Source organism: Halichoeres trimaculatus, unplaced genomic scaffold, assembly GCF_033239565.1.
Source record: "Halichoeres trimaculatus isolate MK-OKI-2021-1 unplaced genomic scaffold, fHalTri1.1 fHalTri1_scaffold_13, whole genome shotgun sequence".
In the NCBI taxonomy this organism is placed as follows: Eukaryota; Metazoa; Chordata; class Actinopteri; order Labriformes; family Labridae; genus Halichoeres; species Halichoeres trimaculatus.
In genome coordinates, this window is record NW_027437191.1 from 21,005,205 (window position 1) to 21,031,435 (window position 26,231).

Consider the following 26,231-nt stretch of genomic DNA (forward strand, 5'->3'; position numbering starts at 1 on the left):
GATGTCTAACAATATCCATGAGTTCAAGAAATTTTACCTTTCAGTGATAAAGAGTGGGGGTGTAATGAGACAGTGAATCAAACAGCACAGAGCTGTAATTATTTAATGAATCAGGATGATGATGTGATAATAGATCAATTTTTACTCCAGCTCTAATCTGCTTGTTCTTAATTTAAAAAGTAAAAGCCAAAGGGAAAATTTAACATTACGTCTATTAAATATGAGCGGGAGCCTTGGTAGAACCTGATTTGTAACAACGACCCAAAATGTAATAAGAAATGTAATAAAACCTCAAATTTAATAAAAAGTGATCACATTTAAGTGTCAGCATTTTGTCTAATTTTATTACATTTTCTTTTTTTTTTAAATTCTGGGTCTTTGTTACATTTCGGGCTTGAACAAACCTGTCAACAGAGGCTTGGCTCATATCTTATGGTGGCAGTAAGAGAGTGTTTTGTTATTGTCCACTAGGTGGAGCAAAAAGACCAGCTGTCAGTATTTCAGTAGGAAATCTAATTTATCTCAAAGCCTACTTGTTGCGATGAAGAACCCCAGCGGTGGTTCACCTCCTCTGCAGCTAAAACAAGTCGAAGCACAGATAAAAATAACAGTTTTTATCTCATTTATTCTCATCAGGTCATTGTACAATGGAAGGCAATATTTAAATTACAAAAGTCTGATGGAAGTGTTTGACACTGGATGGATTCACACGGCTGTAACTGTCTACGAGTGATATTTTCAAACAGACTGAAAACATCACATGAGGACATGTTAAAAAACTTTTTTTCTTTTTTTTAGTTTGCAGTGTAAATCCAGCCATTGCAAGAAAAACATATTTCATCTATTTAATAAAAACATGAAGGAGGGCACTTCCTTCAGAGCGGGAGAACAGGTGTATTGCATTGATAGGGTATGTTTTTTTTTAATGGCATTTAGCATAGTCATTATGGATTTATATGTGCATGTGAAACAAGCACGCATCCTTATATATAGATATATGTCATCTATGACATAAGTGTCCACACTTGTTGAGAAATTGCAAGTTAGGCCCAGGCCTTTAAGAGTACCTACTCAACAATGAAAACCCACAGAGTTAAGGCCAGCTCTTCATGGGAAAAAAAAACTCAAATGAAACAAACAGTGATCAGATATATAACAGCTGCACCTCAATAATGAAACAAAGGAAAGAAAACTCTGCTCCTTCGCTGCGTCTCCTGCACATGAAACCACTCCTGTCTAACAAAGTTGGATTTCAGTCCCATCATGGTCCCGACTGTGTCAGAATGGCAGCTTCGTCAGGAAGTTCAGATTCAGTATTTCTTCAAAAATGATCTTATGGACAATTCAGCTTCCTGTCTCGATCTATAGAATCAGTTCGTACAAAATGGCCCCTTGTGTTTTTTCATGGAATCATCTTCCCGTTTGGATCAAGCTCCAGGAGAGTCTGCGAGCTGCACATTTCATCTTGTGCATAGATTCTGACATACAAAAAAAACAGCACAGAACGGTTCCTATCAAACATCTCTTACACACGTAGGAAAACTTCTCTCCTCATCCTGCTACTGAAACATCTCATCTGACCCAACTAATCCTCTTGTTTGGTCGTAGATAACAACTTTTGGCTTTTGCTCGGATAAACATCAAAAATCTTAGAGGATGAAGAGTCTGAACATGTTGCGCTGTGTGTGGCGCTGCACCCCTGAAGCTGAGCTGGGTGGGAATGGAGGGAGGTGCAGAGGAATGTGCATGTCAATCTGACCCAGAGGGGGGACTTATGGTGAGCAGGAGGGGAGGGAGGGATCAGGATGGTGACCTCAGCCCAGCTTAGAAGTTGAGCTTTGTGATTGGTCGCTCTCTGTTTGAGTCTGTGGCCTGGTTGTTGAAGCGCTTGCGGTTGCGTTTCATCTTGGACAGGTCCTTGTCAAAGACCTCGCCTGACCGCAGCGCTGACACCAGGTCGTCAAACTCGCCGCCGTCGTCTTCCCCATTTGCTTTTGCTTTCCGGGCTTTTCGCTCTCTCTCCCTCTGCTCTTTGAGCTGGAGACACAGAAAGACACATGAGATGCAAAATTATGTTCCTTTTGTTGACCCAGAGGATTGGATTTTACTTTTCTTGCCTGGAGACGGATGCTAATGTTGATGCCACTCTCCTGTCTGTGCAACTGATGCTAACTCTGATCGTTATCCAGCTTTAGTATTACTTGTAGATGCTTTTTGGTATTTTGTTTTGAAAGATGAATATAAAAATGTTATCAAATAGGAGTAAGAGAAAAAAAATTGAAAATCAATGTTTTGTGTTTTTTTTGTTTGAAAATATCAAAATCGTGAGTCTTTGTCAAAAAATCATCTTTTTTTTTAAATTCATTTTCTTAATTTCACTTTTTGTTTATAAACTGGATTCATTCTAAGTTACCACTTTTCTCCAGCAGAGGGTGAAATGTCTCTCTTACTCACGTGATGTGCATTTAATGGGAAAATATGGCTCCTGATAAAGTCTGTAGACATCATCATCATCATTTGACTTTTTCACATGGTCTTGTGTTAAAGCAAACTAAAAAATGCAAAAATCATACATAGCGAAGAATCACAATTCAAATCAAATCGGCACCCCAAAAATCGTAACAGAAACGAATCACGAGAATAACATAACGTCCCAGCCCTAGTATCAATCTACTTATAACTTAAATTCAACTATTGCCCTTCATGTAAATGTATTTCTTAATGCTAGCTGATGAAGCTTTTGAGATAGAAACCTTTAATTAAAATATTTGGATGTCTTAATGTTGAGTATTTGATATTTGAAACGACCACGTACCTGAGCTTCCATTTTGGCCCTGCGCTCCTCTTCCTCTTTGCGTTTCCGCATGTTCTCGTTCTCCTGCTGAGCTTCAGCAAACGACTGCAGGAACTGGTCAAAGATGCCAAAGAACTCATCTGGCTGCATCTTACCGGCATCCTCGCCAAAGTGCTTTACTGCCCGGAGGAACTGCGGGGAGCACAGAGAAAGGGGGCACCGCAGGCGGGGAGCAGGGGTTTAGATTTACAGCAGGACACAGTAGGGCCATGTTTTACTCACTCTGTGACGGATTTACAGGAGACTCATTAGGTCCCAGCTCTTTGAAATAAGAACAGGGTACCAGTATTTGAGCTTTGAAGCCTGTGTTAACCCAGATCTGACCGGCTACTGATTACAGCGAGGCCGGAGACTGGAGCCAGAGCCCAAATTAAGACAGCGTGTTTGTGGAGGAGTTTCACAGTACGTTAAAGTGGAGAACATCCAGATGTGAGATCATGCTGAGAATATAGACTCTGCTCAGTGCATTACATGCAAAGTCCATCAGGTGAAGAGCGAAGGTGCAATAAACATGAATGCATTGATTGGTATTCTAGCTAGCTCCTCCCACCATTCAACAACAGCACCTTTATCCCTCAAAGGACATTTTTTTAATGTCTTGGGATCCTTGTACAGTTTACTTGTGCGCACATGGGCCCCAACTGAAGAAGTGTTAACAGGGTTAGCATGTTTTCTTCGGCGGATCACTGCACACACACTCAAATATTTGACTGCAGGACACTGTATGTGAATGATTCACAGAAACTAGAGCAAAAAGGACACATAAAGGCACAATATGGGGGAAAAATTTACACCATCTTGCAGAATAAATGAGAACAGATGAAAGAATCCAACTTTAAGATGTCAAAAGTTCCCAGAAAGGCTGAAATCTCCTGCTTACACCTTTGAACTGAGTATTTATTTTTCTGAACTGACAAAAAAGTTCTATTTGAGTCAGACCGAACGATGTAAAATAATACCCGCCCCTCTCTTCCTGCTTTCTCCTTTGACCTGCACACATGGCAGCGAGCAGCCCAACCAATAAAGCACTGGCCATGCGGCGGCAGGAAGCTGAAACACTTCACTCCCGCTGTTAGCTTTCCTCTAAAGGTTGCTGCTGAGGTCAATACGCAGTGTAGAAACAGCTGTGCAGAGAGGAAATGGACTGCTAGCTTTGTGTGTGTACAGAAAGTGACAGTGGTGCTCTCGCGGTTGAAGCAGCAAAGGCTTACCAGCTCCTTAGCCTCAGCAAGAGAGTCCTCCACGTCAGAGAAGCTGAAGCTGGCCACGGTGATGAACTGACTCACCACAGACACAAACTTATCTCCCAGCTCCTGGGGTCTCTTCTTCTGGTAATCCAGCTCCTATAGTGACATTGATCCAGGATGAGAAAAAGATGAAAGGAGCGCTGACAGCAGTCGGGATGTAAATATAGTGCAACAGCAGGAGTGATTCATTCTATGTATTTATGGCTCTGCTACTCACACTCTCCACACTTTTCAAGCCGCTTCGCAGGTTGTTGATATCTTTTTCCAGCTCAGTCATGCTGAAAAAAAGAGAAAAGTGTTTGAATATAATATGCAAAGAATGAATTCAAAGCAAAGGGGGAGGTTAGTGAGGCTGCAGGTGGCCGTACTTGACTTTGGCTGCCTCAGAGATGTTCTGCAGGTCCTCCTGGAACATCAGGACTTTGGGGTATTTCTTCTCCAGGATGGTGATCAGGTAGTGCAGGAGAGTGATGTTTCTGTAATGAGCAAATGACCACACAGGTTTGAACTATATCCAATCTCTTAAACCAGACTTTTGTGTCTTCCAAACTCCATCTGACTCTTTGAAAACTGATCTCACTTGTCAATACTGGATTTGGTATCAGCGATCTTGTTGAGTGAAGACATCCTGAAGCCATAAGCGTTCCCCCTCTGACCTTTGTTCATGAAGTTACCAAAGGCCAGCACCACCTCCAGCAGCTGCTTCAGGTTTTTACTGTGTAAAATATCCTTTGATGCTTTTGTCAGAGCTGAAACGTGACAACACAAAGAACAGTCAAGTTTGTAGGTCATTAAAAGGTGATTCACTGGATTATTTTTAGAACAAGATAACTGGCATCTCACCAGGACTGAGAGTCAAATAAAAGAACAAACGTGTATGATTCCCCCACCTTCTACTTTGGGTTTGATCTCTGCGATCCTCTCAGCAAACTTCTTCTTAAAGTACAGAGACTGCAGCCTCTGCTGGTAGTGGTTTATTCTGGACGGGAGATGGAAAAACCATGTCACAGAGGAATGAAAACAGACCAGAAATAAGAATTATAAACAGGGAAATCCACACATTTAGACAAAAGCCATAAACATGGACATTGTGCTCTAGAAAAATAAAGCCAGCCGCCTTTTGTGCTCGCTCAATGGGACATTTCAAGTTTCAGTTGAGGCTCTGAAGCTTTTTTTGGCTGTGTTTTTTATTTCTTTTTATAAAGCACTGACTCTGTGGCTAATGAAAGCCACAGTGACATCTGTCCTCCAGTCCGTTCTATACTCCGAGGAGGTGGAGGAAACAGCACAGGACAGTAAATTATGAAAGTCCAAAAGAACAAAGTTGTCTTTCTACAACTCGGTGTTTCACTGGCACACAGGCGTCTGCGCTCATTACTCTGCAGTGATGTCAGTTCCTGATCTTAGCTGCTTGTGTTTATTGTATGAATAAATTCAAGCAGTGAGTGTCCCAGTCATAGTGTGGTCTTTTGTTCCTTTCATCTTAAAGGACAAACTGCAAAAAGAACTGAAAGACAGCTCCTAACTCCTTATTCATCAACAAGATTTGGAAGTAATGATTCACACAATCGAGTGTTGTCTCAATGTGTCATTTTGTTTGCTTTCAGGAAGAGGAAACAATGGTTGTTGTTGAACAGCAGGTCTGACCTGCAGAGTGCTGCACTGGTCTGAAGCTGTTACTATATGTTTAAATAACAAACACAGTAAAGATAAGAGTGATTAATGGTGAGGTACCTGCTCATCTCATAGAGGAAGCGGTCAGGCTTCGCCATGCGGTCCAGCTCATGTTTGTGCTCCTCCAGAAGATCCACGTCGCTTTTCTCAGGGACAAACTTCAGCAGCTGAAGAGACAGAAAAAAAATCTTGTTAAACTAAATATTATCATTTATTGCTAATTACTAATCATCTGGCTGGGATAAGTTGATTCTGACTGGTGAAAACCCCATATTCCATAATTCCTAAAGCGAAAACAAATAGAAAACCACTCCACAGAAAATAGTCCTGCACATGTCACCTCAGCTTAGTTTAAGTTTTGTTTGAGTTGTGACAAAGTAAAGCAGGCTTATGTTGAGACTTTAACGTGAATAAAAATGTTTGATTAAAGGTTAATCTGACTAAAAAGTAAGCTGACAAGAACGCCAAAGCCATGGAAATCTGGGGGTCTCTTTTTTTCTTTAATTTATTGTTAACTGTGTCAAACATTAATAAAATCCTCTTTAAATAAATATTGGGTAACAGTTAGTTTTATTAGTTAATAGCTGGGTAAAAAGCAGGACCATGTAAAGTGAGCAGGTGGTTATTCAAAATAAAATCCCAGGTGTTCATGAAAGGATCTTGTATCACCCTGTTGGAATTGTTTGTAAGTGAACTGGACTTAATCTTTGCTTATCTTTACTGTCCCTCTCCAATGCAGAAACAATTTTTGTCCATAAAAAGACAAATAAGAACTAGGGTTACTAATGAGATATGTAACCTCAGTTAAGTGATAAAGAAAAAAAACTTTGAGTCACTTCTTAAAAGTTCATTTGGTTCTTTGAGCTATAGCATCATTAGGATCTACTCACTATAACGCTGCGTACCAAACAATTTACGTAGGGACTTTCCAACTTTTGACTAGGGCTAAACGATTTTGAAAAATAATCTAATTGCAATTTTTTGGACCTATATTGCGATTGCGATTTAGCATGCATTTTTTTTGTTACAATCACAGTAGAATAATGACTGATGGATTTAACTTCAAGCCTTGTAGACGTGTAATAATATCATAATTTCTTTCCTTAAATAAAATCTGAGAAAGGAGCAAAGCACTGCAGAACAACCAGCCTGGTAAGAACAATCATCTGAAAAATAAATATAAATCCTCTCATCAGTGAATTTTACACAAAATAAAGAGCAGAAATGTAAATGAGACTAAATCTCTGGCTCAACCACTGAAATATGTCAACATGTGCAATGCACTTTTTTTATATAATGAAAAAGAAGTGTGTGAACATATACATCAAATGTATAAAAATCATACTGATCTCTTATCAGTAACAAATCACAAACTAAAGTACAGAAATGTAAATAAAAGTTTTGTCTCAAACACTGAAATATGTAAATGTGTGCACTTTTTAAATGCATCTTAGTTTTTTTTTTTTTTTTTAAGTTGCAGTTTTCGCGATTTGCAAATTGCATTATACTACACTGTGATGTCTGTTTAAATTCGAGTAATTGTTCAGCCCTACTTCTGACAAAAAATGCACTGAATGGCCACTGAAGTAGAAAAGCCAACTTGGAAAATTGGGAGAAAAGAAATCTATCCTGACTTCAGAGAGATTGTTTCTTCTCACGTCACACAAAAATGGCAGCACCCAATGAAAAGCCACAGGGAAAGGGTAAAATATTATCCTTTTTTTTTTTTTTTTTAGATTGACATTTTCCAGTTATTCATTGTATTAACACAATAAGTTATGCAGTAAAACCTGTTTTGTGGGCGAGTATTCATAAATGTAGCTCATTTGATTAGTTAATATGTAAAGAGTGTGTTTCAGCAGCAAGTTTCATCAAACAATATCTGAAATTAAATCTGTCATAAGGGCTCTCATCAAAGCACGCCTGCTCGAAACTTGAAGTATTCTTTATGGCCTTACCACCTGCATCTATCTGTATCTGTGCAGCTTTGACACTTTCCACTGCTTTTCATCTCTAACCAGATTTAAGCCTCCTCAAATCCTCTCCCACCCTCACAGTGACAAGGTTTCTTATTTACGTGACTTTTAAGAAATCAGCTTACGGACAAAAGCAGACGCTAATCTTGTGCATGTAAGCACACACACACTGTGTGAATGGAGACCGTGTGACCCACCTGCTCCAGCATGTCCTTGGGGAGATCTTCCTGTTCGTCCATGGTGAGGATGGCTTTCTTGATCTCCTCGTTTGAAAGCTTCAGCCTGGAGCATACAAACACACAAGCCAAACACACAATTCAAGGACGATCCCAACATGAAAATATCGTGGGTGTTTGAGATGCTGTGGTGAACCTACCTGGAAAGAAGGATGTTGCAGTTTTGAGCTCGTCGACCATCAATGACTGAAAGTTCTTTGACTTTCTTAGAGCCCAGTGTGTCGTCGTCTGCCTCTTTCTGTGAGCAGAGCGGTGAAGAAATTAGAAAGCAGTAATGGAATAACTTAATGTTACTAAAAGACACAAATATGAGGATAACAAATATGATTAAAAGATTGTCTAGGTAAAAAAAAACAGTCAAACATGCAAAAATGAAACACAAGTCAAGAAATATAACTTTGAACTGAAAGTATTCAATGCAGGTTGAATAAGAGTAGAACATGGTGTCTAACATAAACAGAGGAGGGGACATTTTTAGACAGTGTATCTTCTGTAGAAGCACTCACCTGTTTGCTGTTATTGATCATAAAGAAGTCCTAAAACGCAGGCAGGAAGCAGGGAAGATGTAAGCACTCATTAGAATAAGTGAAGCAGTTAAGTGATTGCAGCCCATAAAAACAAACAGCAACATGAATCAAAAAGCTCATTCAGCATTCGTATGGCGTCCGATCCGTCAGTAATGAAGTGGGACATGAGTGGGTGTTCATTTGATCAGTGTGTGCACTTCACATGCTGTGCACATCAGACATCCATCAAGTGAGTCTGGATTTAGATTCGTCATGTTTCCGTGTAAACCATCCAAGTTTCTAAATTTAGTAGTGTTACACATCTAATGAATCAGTTTTCAATCGATTGTTACATCTCATTATGCGTGTTGGACATGCTTTGTGTTTTGTAGAACAAGCTTTGGCAAGATGCCAGTGAAACTATGGAAGACACTACTGATTGTGAAGACTAGTCTCTAAAAGGAGCTCTAAGCTCTGAGCAGCTCACTCATGCATTTTCAATCATATGTTGCAAAATAACAACGGCACAAAAACAGCAAATCAAAGACGTTGAAGATGACCCAGGCATGAAATGTTGGCATCAATCAACTCCCAAATCTAACAGAAGTCCCCCTCTACCTTCAGATTTAGAAAATGCAAACAAGATGCATCCTCAGCCATCTGCCCGCCCCATCCATCCCTTTTCCCCCTCCCTCTTTTATCCGGCACCAGAGGGCAAGTGAACCACGCCTCTTCAGTACCTGCTGTCTCTGATAGGCAGAGAAGGTCTTTTCAATGTCCTCCAGATCCAGGATTTTGAAAACCTTGGCATCATCCACCTCCATCCACACGGTGCCTTCCAGTTTATTCTGAGCCAGGGAGAAGGAAACTTTTTATGTTTGTAACACAAAAAATAATCAATACACCCGCAGCTTCTGACTGTTCTCACCTCAGCTAGTTTGGACCAGTTGAAAGACTTCAGCGGGTTGGCTGGCTGGGGAATGTTTTTCTTCTTCAGGGAGGGCCCTAAAGGTGCTCCTGGAGGGGGAGGGATGCCTCCCATGGGTGCACGTCCAGGAGGAGGAGGAGGACCACCAGGGGGAGGAGGTGGGGGAGGCGGAGGAGGCATCATGCCTCCAGGAGGTGGTGGGGGAGGCGGGACCATGCCTCCAAAGCCTGGCATGGGTGGAGGGGGCACGGGACCACCGGGAGGACCGGGGGTGAGGGGAGGGCCTCCTGGAACAACGGCTGCTTGTCGCTGCTGGATGAGAAAAGGAGGATAGAGAAGAGGAGGCCTTAACACTTAGCACAAAGCTGGGCAGGGAGATTCTTCAAAATACTCCTCAGTCCTCAGAAACATGTTGACAGAAACAGTACCAGATTACTTTTGTGGCTTCATGCTTCAAATAAATCATTTCTTATGTTGTTTGCTAGATATTTGTTGAAGATGTATTTCATTGCTACTTTATTAAACACTTATGCCTTATTAAATATTAAAATGTGCTGCAAAATTAAAATTTTACTACTCACGTGAGCTGCTCCTTTTTATCAGAGTAATTGCTTCATTTAAATCCTATTAAATCCAACCTGTTTTGCTGTTACAAGTAAAGACTTCAAAGTCCATGACTCCATGTATCTTATCTAAAGGAGTCAGTCAGTGAGGTTTCATTTAACTCTGGTATAAAGTAACAACGTACAGTGCTGAGTTCGTGCAGTCGAACAGTCAGTTCGGCCACTTGCTGTTTCACATTCTTGTGCTCGGTGCTTTCCTTTTCCAACTTCTCTTTCATCTTGTTAAGCGTCTGCATCATGTCTTCCTTCTCTTGAGTCTTTGCATCACATTCACGCTCCTTTTTCTCAAACTTCTGTTGCAACTCGTGGTGCTCTGTGATGAAAAGACAAAGAATGCACCTCAGTTAGCTCTTAATACAATCAGGCCACCGCATTTAATCATTGAAGTTGAGTATTTCAGTCACACAAACCTTTCCTCATTTTCTCGGCCTGCTCTTTCCACTGTTTGACCTCATTCTCATTGACCAGCCTGCAGAAAAAGCCACACATATAATCAACAACAGTTTCTGCATGAATAACTCTTTTCTCAGAAACTATTTTTGGGCCAAACACTGTTAAACATGTGGCCTTTTAACTCACAGGAAACACAAACATCTCCTTCAATCTGACAGCTGTGTAATCTGTTCCATGCACTCATTCATGTGTCAGCGAGTGTTAGGGAATAATCAGGGGACTCACATCCGGACGACGTTCTTCACGTTAAAGTTCTCCAGTGGCGTGACGTCGGGGTCGTGGCCCTTGTCATTCTGCAGGACCATCTGCTGGACGATGCGGTCCAACAGCAGCCAGTACTGCACTGTGTTACCGCTCCTCTTATCTGAGGAGAGGAAGAGGAAGAGGTTCATTAGCCTGAGTTTTATTTATTCACCACTGTGATTAGAGCCATTCTTCTCATTAGTATCTCAGAAACCAGAGGCAAGAGTAAGATTAATCACTCCTGTTTGATTGAGATAAAAAAATGTTAAAACATTGTGTCTTTATCAACATTTAGCATCATTTTGTTAAAGTATTTTGTTAGCAGCCAGATAATAAGCATAGTGAGCAGGTGGTTATGCAGATTAGATCCAAAAATGATATGTGCACCATACCTCTCTGTAGGTATCCTAGTACGAGCATTATGTCATAAACAGTTTTATTTTTAGTCCTACCATCCCACACTGTTTGTCTTATCTCCAGATGTAACACTTGCATATCTGTCTGAAGTGTAAATTACACTCAGTGGGCTCAGAGAATAACTGAGAGACTCTTTTAAAAGCCACTCAGAAAAGGTGTGTGAGCCCTAAACAAGAGTGTTACTGGAGCAATACGGTGGCTCTTTGTTTCCAGGTGAAACAACAAGGGAAAGCTGTCTGACTCGGATCAGGCGCTTCATTTTATGTCCGCTAACAGCTTCTGGCTTTGAGTGTGTGGAGCTTTGACAGTGAGGCTGTGCTTATCCAATTTCTGGCAGAGCCTCCAGGAAGCCGACAGCCTTATCTTTTTGGCCAGAAACCAGGATGTACAGATAGCTATTTCTCACATTGATTACTGTTATCATGTTTTGAGCCTTCCATGAGCTAAGTATCACCAGCATTTGTCCAAAAGAGCCCTCAAAATCACTCACGTGGCATAAGGAGACAGTGATGCAGGACAGACATAAAGTGCGGGTATGCATCAGTGTGGTTCATCTTCTTGCGTATGAGATCAAAAACTTGGCTGGCACTCTTGGTGTCTATATGTACCTGGAGAAAAAAGAAAATGGTGAGACATCTTTATGATTATGTTTTGCTCATTATTCATGGAGAACAACTTTAATAAACCATCTTTTCAGACTTACCGACTCAAAACGTTTCGACAAAGCCAGCTCGTCCTCGTTCCTCAGCATCTCAAAATAGTCTAAATGCCTGAGAAGAAGAGAGCGGTTTTAAGAGACAGCTGGCAAAAGTAAGGATGTGCTTATTTGTCAAACATATACAAAGATCTTTTTAGAGAGTAGAAGGAAATTACAGTGAGTCAGAAAATTCCTGATCTAAGAGCTTTGACGTAATTAACGAGCTGGAAAGAATAAAATATCTGAGAAGATTTGAGGTTGCTTGTTTCCTGTTCATGTCTTTGAGCTGGCTTGCACACTTTGCTTTTTTCAAACTGCTTATTTAATCAAAAAAGGTATCTCTCTTGTTGTTTCATCTCACCTGTCTAATGTGGAGTTCTCATGAGAACGCAGTTTATCAATCACAGGCTGGATCCCCAACATGAGAAACTCGTATCGGAGATGGATACGAAACTCCAAACTTGTCTTCATTTAGAAAAATAAAAGTACATTAGCAGAAAAAAAGTTGCAGACAGTACTTTTCTAAGTCTCTTCACTGACCTTGTGAAGCTAAAACAAAAGTCCAAGGCAGAAAACTCACCTCTCCAGCCCCCTGACTCAGCACAGCATTAATAAAAGACATGATGGCTGTTTTCAGGTTGACCTCATCCCTGTACCGCCCTGTACTCCGGTCCAGATCGTTTATAAGCGTCTGAGGAACGACAGGTCATTACAGGTGTTAAAACATCTTCACGCAACGTTGCTTTTTACTGCACAAGATTTTAAACCACAGCTTTGCTCTAGGCTTGCCCCCCACCTGAAATCTTGTCCTCTCGCAGGCAAAGCGTTGGTAGTGCAGCATGGCCTCCAGGATCTTTTTGTGTCCACCAGGGACCAGACACACAGCACCCATGATCTCCAGCACAGCCACCTTAGTCTTGATGTTTTCTGTGGCCAGGCTTTGAGCGATGATGTTGATGCTCTCAGAGTGGGAAAGGACGTGGGCGCGGCCCTGTGAGTTGTTCATGAGAGCTTTGATGCAGCCGATCAGAGACGTGTGGATCTGCGACTCTGTGGTCTCGTAGTCCATGCTCTTCAGGAAATTAAGGATGCAAGTGAGGCCGTCCAGGTCAATGAAACGGGTTACAAACCTGAAAAATGGAAAGCAAAAGGAAAGAATATTAGTTAGTGACAATTTTGAGTGTTGGTGGTTGTACTATTTTCAACAGGAAATATAATTCTTAACCTCTTAAGACCCAGTGTCCACATATGTGGACATTATATTTCTGCCTCTCAGACCCATGATACTTAATTTTTTTTGAAACTCATCATCTTTTGGTGAAATCACAACATCACACCAATTTTAGTGAAAAAACAACATATTCAAGCAAAATAACACTACTAATGAACAGCTATTAGAGAACTCATAACACAAATAATCAAACTTCCCATACAAAGACCAAGTTTAGTGATTATACTTATAAGGTCTTACTTATCCCAAATAGCAAGGTGAATCAAAAATTGCACACCAGACAAAAGCTCAGGTCTTAAGAGGTTAAAGTAAAAATGCTACATAGCTAAATATCTGATTTTTGACTGAATCATCATCAATGAAAGTTTCTTTAAACGTCCCTGAAAATGTTTTGAAGCTGAGGAAAGTACTTTTAAGGTCACATCAGCACCCTCTGAAGCTGTTTATTCTGAAAGAACTCATTTCCATATTGCTGAAAGCAAATGAAATGACTGACAGACAGTGTTAGAGGTGAGAAAATGTCAGGAAGCCAGGTGGCATTTAATGCAAAAGATATGAAGGAGATAAAACGGTGAGTGAGGAGAAGGTCGCTTTTCAGCTCACCTCATTGGTTGAGTCCTCAGAGCCGTCTTCAAGCTCTCTATGGTTTTGTTCCTCTCTTCCTCATCCTCTTTCTCCAGAGCGAGGAGCGTCGTCCTCTGTTTGGGAAGAGATAACTCATGGTAAAGATCAGAGAATCATAAAATATTAAGGTAGTTGTCATGATTTCTAAAAAATTGACACACATTTCTCACGGTGAGGAATCTCTTAGTAAAGATGGAGGCAAAAAAAGTGTTGCTTGGATTTTATTGTGACTGCACTAGCCAATAGATGTGGGATAATTTGAAGTAAGGGTGAGTAAATTAATGGGTTTAAAGCTTATAGAATATACTCTGAGTGGATCTCAGATCTTATTAATCATGGATGTTGTCTCTTGACACTATGAAATTAAAAATCAGAGCAGCAAAAACATTTTTTCAGTGATTATTTTACAATATTTTGATATACAAATGACAAGAAAAGCATGTTTCGAATCAGGACTTACAGCTGCCATTGAATTGAGCTGATCAATGTAGTATTCAGGCCAACTAGTTGCACTTTTGTTTTCTTCTTGTTCCTGAAAAACAGAAAAACAGATCATTAATGATGCTGTGTAGCACTTGGCAGGTTTTGTTCACACAGTGGTTCAAAGAGTATAAAGTTAGCTAATCATGGGCTTATCTGTGGTTTATAAAGAGTTAACATGGATTTCTGGAACATGTTACATAAGAACGTGGTCTTTTAGAGAGTCACGTGGAGGTGAAAAGTTGATGCTAGATTTTACTGACATTAAAAAACAAACCAAATGTGAAACTTCATGCTTTCATTTTCAAAATTCATGAGCTTCAAACACAGAAAACATGGATGAACACATGTAAGAACAGGGGTTCAAGGCATAAATAGCTGAGAGCCAAAAATGGAGCAAGAACTCTAAAGTAGGGCGACACAGATCTCCAGTCTGTGTTCAGGAGGTGGTGAGAAGTGCCGGAAAAAGAGAGAACAGCTGCTTGAGAAAATCTTGAGAGATTAGCAAATGAATGTTCAAACTGTGGATTAGGGTCATTCTCTGGCTTATGCTGAGATTAATGGCCTGACAGGCACGTTTGTATTACAAAGCAAAAGAAAAATCTGGAGGACATTTCCGAGGTGATTTGATTTTGTAACTCGAGAGGAAACACTGAGGAGAAAATGACTTGACCATGAACTTGGCTTGCACATGAAAGCCCTCCCCGCCTTCATTTTAACCCTCGCTCCATTAAGCACAACAGAGCCGTGATCATCAGAAACTAATTGGGCGTCAGTTAATAAAACGGCCTGCAGAGACTTGGCCGCTTGAGCAGAAACTGCAGGCCCTGGCTGGTCGGCAGGGATCCTGTGGTGACAGGAAGGTCTGATCCTGCTGTTCCATTAAAGATCAGTGCCAGCTTGGCCTGGTGGGTGCTGGAAGAAGTTCAGTCCATTTGTGGAGCAGAGGTGGGAGCACTTACTGGAGCATCTTGAGGAACTCATTTGTCAGAAAAGAAGCCAGCGATCTTCAAACACTGAGATGTGCCTGGTTTATTCAGGGTCAGGATCGGAGAGGAAATTTAGGGGTGTATTTCTGGAAGTCTGTTTCTTCCCACATTGGACAAAGTGAAGATCAAAGACTCAATTGGAAACAGGAATTAATCTTAGTTTTTTAGGCAAAAAAGAACATGAAAGGGAAGTTATGTTACAGCTCTGCAGCACTCAAAAAGTAAAGGATTTTTTTCTGGATGATATCTGAAACCCAATTCTAAAATCTCTGCTAACAACCAAGCCGGTAAATCTGCTTTTTGGCAGATGATAAAGCCTAAAAGAGAGCTGACCAGAAGGAGGAAGAAGATTTATTCTCTGCAGTGTGATTTCATCAGTGCTGGTGCCAGGGCCAAACCAAACAGCTCTGCCTCTGACTGACTGATCTCCTGGCCTGGCCTGGCCTGGCCTGGCCTGACGTGGGCTCACAGTGCCCTGATAATGACCTGAGCTGCCAGATGAACGACAACAATGGATGAGGACAGGAATTAGAACATCTTTTCAATCAGAGGAACTAATTTGACTGGGTCAACAAACCTATAATGAAACCTTGTCTGGGATCTGAGCCCTAGCAATTACAGCCACACAACCACTGTGATCATGCCGGCTCATGTCTGATTACCTGCAGACAAAAGTTAAAACTTGGAGAAAATGTTTGCTGTGTTTGACTCTTTATGAAGCCAAAACTGCTTTGACTTGGGGCACATGGTATGTTTCTACCATTCAGTTTAGACCTCTGTTTTATTAGAGACAATAGTTTTAGTTTAATTTCACAGTTGAATATCTTTGTATTTTTCTCCCCTGATAATAACCCCACATTCCTCCTTATCAGCCCCAAGCCCTCCTCCTGCTCACACACAAAAGCTGCACCTGTGAAGTGAAGCCTTCCTGTTTGCTTTGGACAACCGACTGCTTCCCTTGCCTTTCTACACCACATATACACATACGCACAAACACACACACTTTTCCCCCTGGGTTGTATCTGTCTGGGATGAAGCCAGAGCCTGCTGCCGAGTCAGCAATATTGATGTTTCTCTGTCTCTCCTTTCCGCCCTCTTTCTGCAGGTCGATGCAGCATAAAGACCTAAACCATAGCAAACCTACTTTACCTTTACGCCAAAACACAAATGACTCTCAAAAGCTGAACAGTGGTCAAACAGGTACTCCAAATGAGGTCATTAATTGGGACACGCTCAGAAAAAGAGCAGGTCCCGTTTTTACTATCCCCTCACTAATACCTGCCTTGCTCCAGAAAAGCATCTTCATGCCAGCGTCTGTTTTTTGGTCAAACTGAAATGGTTAACAATAATTAATTGAGAACATTAGAAAACCCAACTCAAAGCTAACCCAGTTAGCTAAGCCCAAATGCTGCAAGCAGGAGAAAAACAGCGAGCCTGGCTCCGACCCAACAGTAACAAAGTCCATCTAACCGCCCCACCAAAGCTCATTAATCAAAACAATCTGTCTTGTTTAATTTATACACAAACGTAGAGTAAAGATATGAAATACAGCCTCACAGGGAGTTATATGCACGACTGTTTCTTGGCGCAGTGTCTGAAGCATTGATACAGGATCCTCTTATCTGATTCTTAGGAATATTCTGAACCACTGAATTTTCCAAAATGCTCAACTGTTTCTTTAGAAACACTCAATTCTGGTTTACTATGTATATTTAGCTATTATTTTCAAAAAAAAGAAAAAGAGATAAAGCAATGAGATGTTTTTTTTAATTAAACTAACTCATATTTTTTCTCTTTGCTTAACTTCAACAGGAAAAAAGGTAAAAAAGTATAAAAATATAAAAAACTATGAACGAATGAATCTGACTTTTCAGACAAATGTTTCTTGAATTTAAGTGATGAAAACCAAACCAGCAAATACTCTGCATCTGAGATTGTACAATACTTCCTGCAGCTGTGTTGCAAGTCTGACATGCAAACTGTGCAACCGTCCGATGAAACCAAACCCGTGATTTAAAAAGCAAAGCCAAAACAAACACGTGCAATAAAACTGCAGTTCCCTGAGTGTCCACTTGAGACAAGCTCCACAAGATAAGGGCATGCTGTTGAGCCTGTTTTATAACTCTGCATTGACTCAACACCGTAGAGGCTGACACAGTCATGAGTATGATATACTTCTGTGCAGATGTGCCTGCAGTACTCCCCCGAAACACTTGAGGGCAGTGTGTTTAGTATGATCATCCCGCTAATGTTTTCTGCTTGCTTTTTCACAGCGATTTTGAGCGTTAAAGCTGATGCACATTTTCGTAATTCCTACAGCCACTTTTAAAAGGAAGGCGAGGGCATTAGAGGAGATGAAATAACAGGCCGACTGTGTGGTGATGTAGAAAAAGATGTAAGTACAGGAAGCACAGACTTGCTCAGCAGACCAATCACAAAACATGTGGTAAGCGTTGATACAGGCGTAGTTAGATTTTGGATGAAGGCAGATTTACGCTGCTGAAGCAACACAGGAGTAGAGTGTGTATTTATTCATAAAAACAATAAACAAGGCAGAATTTGGGTATTTTAATCGCATCAAGGCTAAGAGTTGTGCTTAATACCTCCTCCTCTTTGTCAACTTCCAGAGCAGTTAGAGGTTAGATGGAGTCAGGGTTTCCAGTATTGCGTTTCCTATTGTTTGTGATACCTCTTCAGAAACAAATGGTTGACGTTGCAGAGACTCAACAAGAGCCTTACATCAACTCACCATTGACCTCTAGTCTGTAACCCAATGTGGGAAAAGAGGGATAAACCTGTATATCCTGTTTTTGCGTGATTCGGAATATCTGTCAAAACATCAGCAAAGCACCACAGCAAGTTGAGAGCTGACAGCTGAGTTTTCCTGAATGTCCGGGAGAGAGGAAAACAGCTGACGGGCCTTTTATCATGACAAGAAGGCATAATAAAATATGACACTGCAACAGAATGCTTTCTTAGTATGTTAAGGCTGCACAGCTGCCTTGATAGGACAGGTGTATCATCCAAAAGCAGAAACAACATGATTTTAATAAAAGGATTTCTGTTTTTGTCTCTTCTGAGTCACAAGGAATAAGTTACTTTTTAATTTTAGTATTTTATAACTCTGAACAACCTCTTCTGTGTTAGTGGATGATCTAATAAGACAGGATGGATTAAGCTTTTGTGATCCTCCCTCAACAACATGACTATTTTTGTATCCACCTTGTGCAACATTTAAATGAATCATCCTCACAGGTCTCTGACCAGGCAGAGCAGAGGGTTTTTAATGAGGGAAAAGGGCAGTCGAATCATGAAAATAATAAAGTATTGGAGTGCTCTGCTTGAATTGTTTTGAGGTGTTTCTAATAAATGCTTGAGCTGATCTATTGTTTTCATCAGCTGCGTTGAAACGTTCAGTGTTTTGAAAATGTTTCTCTCTGAGGACAGAGCCTTGAAAGCTCTGCATCTCTTTAGCCAAAGTTCTGTTGATACCAATAATACCACAAGGTGTGGGAGGTCCGGTGCAGAGGCTTTAACATGTCAACATTTTACAATGTGCTCTTAAAAGCAGGGTTGCATAAAAACGGAACCAGGAGGAGTAATGTAGCTGGGATCATAGTGCAGAGAGAAGGAATGTTTGATTTAAAAAAAAGAACAATCAGATCTTGTTTGGAAAGACAAAAGAAGCTCAGGTCTAGTGCATTAGAGAAAGAATTTCTCCTTCTGGTTTCAATCGATCTTTGGACCTCAAGTGGGATTTTCATCCCTTATAATTGAGCATATCAGATATCAAGTTCATATCACATCATTTCTCTGGAAATCTCTTTTTGCCTATTGTGTTTTGAGATGCTCAGAGTTCATTTTAGAGTCATCGTTTTATCCCCATTTCATTCGTTCTCTGCCTCCTTCCACTTCACAATCAGCTCTTCACTGTTTTCCACCTGATGAAAGAAAATCAATAACCACATCATGGCTATAAGACAAACAGGGTTTTGCGACTTTTAAAAGAGTCAAATCTAAGCACAGATTTCAGACTCTCTTCCCTTGACTTGCAATACTTATTATAAACTCTGGAAGAAATACTGACATGGCTTGAATCAGGCATTGTGGATCAAGGATAATGTCCTGAATTTCAATGCATGTCTATTTTTCATTCTGTCTGCAGCTGACACACCTGACATCCAAAATGAAAAAAATAATCACCCACATTCCTCTGATACTGTACTCAGACAACCGCTCACATGCTCCGGCCTGTTGTGAGCACAGATACAGAGAAGTACGGCTTTTGAGAGTGCACAGCTCCAGGTATCAACAAATCACAGAGGAGAGATCGCACAAACTTGGCAGTTTGGGTATCTGCAGCTATGGCTCAGGATGAGCAGCCAGTGCTGTTGGCGGCAAGAGTGTGGAGGCTGATGTGGAGAGTGACATAATTCACGGTGAGAGTCTTCTACCTTCTTTTTGCTGCAGTAGATCTGCCATTTCTTCTCTGCGGGCAGAGCGAACATGGCCTCCCTGTGCTTCTCTGTGAGGTCCAGCTCATCCTGCAGGGAGAGGAGAAAATACACAAGGTTAGGACACACTGGCAAGGAGGAACTACAGTTTCCTCATAATCCTTCATTCATGACAGCAGAGTAGATCCTCATCCCTATAGCACAGCTTGACTATTTAGATCAACACATAAATCTATTTTGTTGTTTTCAAAACAAAAACGTGTGCAAGGAAGTTGCATCACAGCTCTGCTCTCCATTCAAAATCTGTTTGTGCTAAATCTCTTCCTATCAGTGGGATATCAGCGGCTGCTCTGGTCATAAATTCAGAAGGACTCTGAATCAGATCACATGTCTCACAGGCATCAAGCGTGTGAGTAATGGAGAGAAGAAGATAAGGCGTGGTCTGTCTGCCTGACATGTGGTTACAAACATCTGGAGACAACATGCGTCCAAATATATCATCAATATTTCACGGAGGCACACAAAGGGTGCTGCTGGGAAGTGCTGGTGTAAATACTGCAGAGAGTTTCAGCATTCCAAGAGCGTTTCTAATTCAGTTCATCATGTCAGGAGTTTAAAATTAAACGCTGTTGTAATCCTGGCAAATTTAGATCAGTTGGGGAGAAGAATAAATGTCATTCAAGAAAGAGCTGTGTGGACCTTACATCAGCTACAAGTGATGTGTTGTTCATGAATGATTTGTTTAAAAGAAACAAATCATTTGGATGAACAAAGCTAAACTGAATCACTGAAAAGAGTTGTTCATTTCTTAAGCTGCTGTCAGTTTAAAAACGTCTTTTATCCAACTTAATTTCACTCTGCAGACTGTTTTAACATCCACTAAAAACTGTCTCAATTTGATCGTGTTTCAGTCAGCAAAGAGTGTGTGTGTGACTAAGGGTTGGTGACTTGCAGTCTCGCACGTTTGCATTGAGCCAGTTCGTTCACTGAACAGGAGCTCTGTCTCCAGGTCTCTCTCTTCCTCTTAGGATATGTCCACATGTAGCCAGCTTTTTGGGAAACCACATATATTTTTATACGTTTACGCCTGCCATACACAAAACCGCAGCTTTACGTGACTGAAAACAATGTTTTCTGAAAACCCTGGCAAAAGTGAAAATTTCGGAAAAGTTTCATGGTTTCGTGTGGACGCAGGTAAACAGTGTTTTCAGTTTTCAAAGATGAATGACGGGGGTCTATTCTGATTGGCTGGCGCAGGTTTTACGTCTGAAAAACACTACCAACTATGGGTTTGGCATGACTCGAGCCTCACTTATTGGCAGATATGCCGGCTGCATGTGGACAAGCGTATATATAAAAAACGAACGAGGGGGGATTTTTGTTTTTAAAAATACCCGGTTACGTGTGGACATGGCCTCAGTAAGACAGTAAGAGAGTGATTTATTTACTGAACATAATAGTCAAGGAAAATATATAATTGTTTCAGGCGTGTTCAGTTTGCAAACTGTTGCTTTATGCTATTAAACTTCAAGCTTGATGTATTGCTGTTCACCACCGGTCGTCCACAGTACAATCGTGAGCAGAACTTAACTTTCTGCTGTGTTTCATATCATTAAATTCTAATTTGCAGACAGAGCAGCTGAGAAGCACTTAACAATTTGGTGAACGAATCTTTTAAATGAATCACTTTACTGAACTGATTCCACTGATTCAGTAAACTAAAAAAGAACTGCTTTTTCCATCACTAATTTCCTGTTTAATAAACCTTCAAATTACTGGGAAGTCTTTACAGCAGGTTGGTTATGAAGGTGATAAATCAAGCCATTATTTCTAAGTTGCTATCTAAAGGAGATGAAGTTAAAACTGTATTATAATGCTAACTGTTTAGGACTGAATATGATTTCTGGGATTTTTTCAACAATATCCATTAAGCTCTGTGAATCAATTCGTGCTCTGCCCTAACAGCAGAGTGGACTATTGAATGATCCCATAAATTAGGTCTACATGCTGACAAGTGAGTGGCTGAACTGGAAAAAGGAACCTCATTGAGTTGTGTGTTTTATCGATCCCTCAGATCATAAAGAGGATCTTGCATACATTTTGCTTGCTTTGCTTTTTTGTTGCTTGTGTGTGATAGAAGCTGTTTTTCTAATGTGTGGTGGGAAAAGAAGCTTTAACTGGAATAACAGCTTTATGGGAAACTCTTAAAATGAACTTGGAGGTCAAAGGTCAGGTGTAATTGATCGTAACAGAGCAGGTGGCCTAAACCTTTTTTTCAAACAGTTTCCAGCAGGCTTGTTCTGATTATACACGCACATGGTGGCTCAGAGTGGTGAAAAGAAAAGCACGTGGCTGTTTTTTTTTTTTTTTTTTGGTAAACAGAGCAACTGAAAGACTCCTTGTCGTCACACTCAACTCACTCAATTATGTCTCCATAAAGGGCGGTAGACAAAAACAAGCAATTAGCAGATGGAGGAGGCTGAGACACTAAGAGTTCCTGAATGAGGTCTATTGATGTGCAAAAATGTCATGCTTAGATTACTGTGGCAACCACGGGACAGGAAAGTGGGGCAGGGGAGGGAGGAGGGCACGACAAATTAGAAGTGACAATAAGACAGAGAAAGAATGGCAGCGTGGCCCCGTTACACACAAGATAGTGTAAACCGGGAGGAAGTGATGGCTTGTTTGTGGATGGTTTCAAAAGATACAGACATTAAGGTCAAAAAATTCATCAGTAAGTCTGAGTTCAATAAAACATTAAAATCGCTGAAGTTCCTGGGCTTCAAACACACATTGAAGAAAAAACATAGATCAATAAACTTTCTTTGCAAATTGAAGAATTTCCTCCACTGTTCGTGATTAATAAAACATGGTGCTGTGGATATCCTGCAGTGTTGAATTATACATTATCATATGCAATATAAGCTTGTCATTGTGTACTACGAGAGAATAGATTGAGACCAGTCCGTTTCACAAAAACTTGACAGACTTAGAGGGATGCAGAACAATCAGGAAGATAAGACAAGCTAAAATTTTGACTGTGAAAATGTGGATCAATTTGATTTAGATAGAAATCATGTTCATCTGATTAGCCTTGCTCCTGAAAAGTTTACTCTGAGTCTTATACTTGATAAGTAAGCTCATGAATATGTCTAATTTTTGAATGGATGAATCACACCCTTGAAAAACTGGACACTGTACTGTTCTGCCAACAGACCTAAACAGCACATGTGAAGGGAATACATACATATCATTAACTCCACTGCAATTATTTCTAGTAACAGTTAAGTCTCTAAATAATCTTCTGGACAATGAGGCAGATTAAGACACAGAATTACGCACTATAACAGGGGTGGCCAACCTGCGGCTTGCGAGCCACATGTGGCTCTTCGCCTTTCGGTGTGCAGCTCTTTGATCCATTTATTATTCTTATGAGTAGTGGTGTACCTATCAATCTAAATTATTTACATATTGATGTTGTGATCAGTAATGATCAATACTTGGGTGATGAGATTGATACTAAAGTTTCAGTTTCTTTTCTCTACATCACACGTGCTCATAGCTATCTAGATAGATAGATAGATAGATGGATGAAACTTTGTCTCTTCTGCAGTAAAAACAAAAATTTGTCTTTGACATGGCTCTGGGTACGAATTGAAACACGCTTACAAGCGCAAAAAAAGTCACTTCAAAATTTGGAAATCTTTTGATTTTCATCTTGTGTCCTTTTGTTTATGTGTGAGAGGAAGTGTTTGTGTGATGTGGCTCTTTGTGGTACCATGGTAATTTTTGTGGCTCTTGACTGGTTGGCCACCACTGCACTATAATGAGCTTAAACTGAAAGTAGGATCCATGTTTTGATCTGGCATTTGGGAAAAAATATCCATCCACACAAAGTAACTACCTTCTACCTAAACTGAAGTTTGAGAACATACTGAAACATTGATGAAAGGCAGAATCCAGTCTTACCACCAACTCCGAGAACATCCCGTCCAGCTCATCGTATCCTGGCATCGGCAGCGATGGCTCCATGGCCTGCAGAGCGAAGTCCTCCCGTAGCCTGTAGGTGATCTCGGGGTGATCGTTGCTGTTGAAACAGCAAAAGATGAAGGAGAGGCCACCACCCCTGCTGCCGCCGCCACGCTTCCGAGGAGCCATGGCTGTCCGGTGTGTCGGCCTGGTCAGGTAATGAGGGTGGGAGGCTCCTCCACGGCTTCTTTACAGCCTCCTCCACCTCAGAGTTTGGCCTCCGTCAGAGACTACTGTGGAGGTAAAGAGGAGAGATGTTCAGTTTTCAGCATAAATATGATCTTGATTCACAGACAGATCTATGAATATGAGGAGATGCCTGTAAACTTTTACTTTTGACTCCTCTAATATACTTAGTCCTGTTTCAGAAACTTGAAAAAATCAGCAACCACAACAAACACCCAACCTCAAACAGTCCACCTCTGTTTCATTAAAGCAAAGCAGGAATAAATCACAGCCTGTACACATTATGTCCCTGTGAGGGTGTAGCGTTGAAATGGAGACTATAATTTGTCAGGATTGGTGTAGTCAGGCCTTTTCATCTCCCTTACTTTTCTACTCAGCATCAGTTTTCCACTTAAGACTATATGAGCAATGATTAGAGGGGTGCATTTACAATGACCACAGTGAGAGGTGCGTGGAGAGTTGGTCAGAACCGGCTCAGTAATCGCGTTTAGTAATCCACTCTTAAAGAGCAAAAAAAAGGACTTTCTGTTAAGTCATTACAAAGCGTGTGTAGTTTGAAACGACAGGTGAGATTTATAACATGGAGCCTACGTCAAACTGAAACATACGCTGCTTCAATCATCCCCTCCTGGCCTGGCTCTGACTAAGTCAGCGTGATTAAACATTTGGTTTGGTCTGTAGCAGCTGCAGTTTTACTCGCAATGTAGGATATGTGTTCTGACTGTTGCCTGATAAAAATACACAAGATCAGCTGTCAAAAAGAAACAGCATTGAGGAGGGTAGAGCACATTACAGAGAGTCTTAACCCACAGGTGCAGATCCAGAAACACTCTTATACAGTAGCTGTTGTTTGAAGATGGCAAATCTTGATGTATGATGATTCAAAATTTGACTAGAAACCTGACGACAACATCATGGTCCCCAGATGATGCATCGTGATACCTCACATAGTGCCACCAGTTTAGCTCTAACAGTTCAAGTGACTTTACAGATAGACAAAGACTATGAATTTAATACGGTTAAATACGTCTCAGTGAATATCTAGCTACATCAACATGTTGGTTTATAAACAACCCAAAGTTATTCTAATAATCAGCAGCTGTTAATGTGCTCTGAGCTTACAAGCATATGTTAGCATGCTCACGTCACACTTAGATGGTAATCATTGTACACATGATTAATGCTCAGCACAAGCATGTTCAGCAGTGTCATTGTGGAGCACTGGTGATATATTTAACTTGGCCTAATTGCTATTCCTGCATCTCTGTTCGGTCCAATCAGAAAAATTCAACCAGCATTGGAAACTTAAGAATTTATGCCGCCCAGTGATAAGAGGTATCCACAAGCATGTGACGCAACACTGGACACATCGCAAAATGCTAAACAGCTTGTGAATACTGTAACTCCTCAAGTTTTTTCCCAATCCAAAAAATCCCATCCCTGAAAGGGAGCTGAAAAGCTGTGCTTTCTGTCAATTACAGAGTTCTGTCTCACTAAACTCCAAAAAAAACTGTTTTGTTTTTTGAAATTTTCTTCTTTTAAACTGCTAATACTTCTGTACCATGTGCAATAATCATGTCTTTTTTTATTTAATTTTTACTTTTCTTTTTGATTAAGTTTCCTATTTTTAGTTTAGTTTTTTGGGGGGAAAATGCTGTGTTTTAATTAAATTTTACTGGCTTTAGTATTAGTTTTAGTCTTCTTTGTTGTATGGAACAGTTGTCGGGGGCAAGATTCAAAAATGTCCAAAAAAGCATTGTGTAATAAAAACTCAAAACATTTAACCATTTTTAAAAATGTGTTCACCTACAACAAATAGCATCAATTATAACATCAAAATGTGTCACTCAGTGTTATTCTGCCAGGACACTAAGCAGATGATAAAAAAGGGGAAAAAAAAGAAAGCAAAAGTGGGTTTATATGTGACATAGGTTGACAAACATGAAAACTTATGACATCTTGTCTATAATTTTAGTTTATTTTAGTTAGTTTTGTAAATTTACCATATGATTTAAGTTAGTCATTGTTTATTGGGAGCATGGCACACCCAAGATCTCAAAAGTTTAGTTACATGGGTTGAGGTCACTAGCACTAAGAATAATAGTTTGGTTAGCTACTAAATAATACAAAATTCTGAACAAAGGGTTTCCAGTCAAAGCCTGGCTGCGGCTTCACAAAACTTAAACTTAACTTGTGCCAAACATACAGACAGTAAGAGAGGAGACAGCTGGTAGGAAGTTCTCCCAGGTCTGCTGGCTCGACTCAGAACAGGAATAATGAAATTAAGTGCACAAGATCCCTTTGAGTTCTGGCAAATAAAGATGTTGTGTCCAGATATTTGAGGACAGCATGTCATACAAAACAGCTCCATGCAGTTCTGAGCA

General features: G+C 40.5%; 1 protein-coding gene across 3 annotated transcripts in view; it reads right to left on the bottom strand.

The window, feature by feature from the left end:
- Window positions 1-605: 605 nt before the first annotated feature.
- The window catches only part of LOC141801752 (disheveled-associated activator of morphogenesis 1-like), a 58,026-nt gene continuing 32,400 nt past the window's right edge, over window positions 606-26,231 (bottom strand). For 2 of the 3 annotated variants that reach the window (XM_074684989.1, XM_074684988.1), the window contains exons 2-26: window positions 23,602-23,894; window positions 19,633-19,722; window positions 14,170-14,241; window positions 13,689-13,783; window positions 12,651-12,984; window positions 12,435-12,545; window positions 12,216-12,319; window positions 11,861-11,927; window positions 11,648-11,765; window positions 10,723-10,861; window positions 10,455-10,513; window positions 10,170-10,357; window positions 9,422-9,733; window positions 9,234-9,341; window positions 8,494-8,523; window positions 8,128-8,225; window positions 7,949-8,033; window positions 5,836-5,942; window positions 4,992-5,080; window positions 4,682-4,850; window positions 4,470-4,577; window positions 4,319-4,379; window positions 4,066-4,197; window positions 2,816-2,986; window positions 606-2,037 (exon numbers count right to left, since the gene is read on the bottom strand). In XM_074684989.1, coding sequence (XP_074541090.1) covers window positions 1,825-2,037; window positions 2,816-2,986; window positions 4,066-4,197; window positions 4,319-4,379; window positions 4,470-4,577; window positions 4,682-4,850; window positions 4,992-5,080; window positions 5,836-5,942; window positions 7,949-8,033; window positions 8,128-8,225; window positions 8,494-8,523; window positions 9,234-9,341; window positions 9,422-9,733; window positions 10,170-10,357; window positions 10,455-10,513; window positions 10,723-10,861; window positions 11,648-11,765; window positions 11,861-11,927; window positions 12,216-12,319; window positions 12,435-12,545; window positions 12,651-12,984; window positions 13,689-13,783; window positions 14,170-14,241; window positions 19,633-19,722; window positions 23,602-23,790 — 3,249 coding nt within the window. In that variant the 5' untranslated portion in view covers window positions 23,791-23,894 and the 3' untranslated portion in view covers window positions 606-1,824. The remainder of the gene's footprint in view (window positions 2,038-2,815; window positions 2,987-4,065; window positions 4,198-4,318; window positions 4,380-4,469; window positions 4,578-4,681; window positions 4,851-4,991; window positions 5,081-5,835; window positions 5,943-7,948; window positions 8,034-8,127; window positions 8,226-8,493; window positions 8,524-9,233; window positions 9,342-9,421; window positions 9,734-10,169; window positions 10,358-10,454; window positions 10,514-10,722; window positions 10,862-11,647; window positions 11,766-11,860; window positions 11,928-12,215; window positions 12,320-12,434; window positions 12,546-12,650; window positions 12,985-13,688; window positions 13,784-14,169; window positions 14,242-19,632; window positions 19,723-23,601; window positions 23,895-26,231) is intronic. The other variant, XM_074684990.1, reaches the window with a different exon arrangement.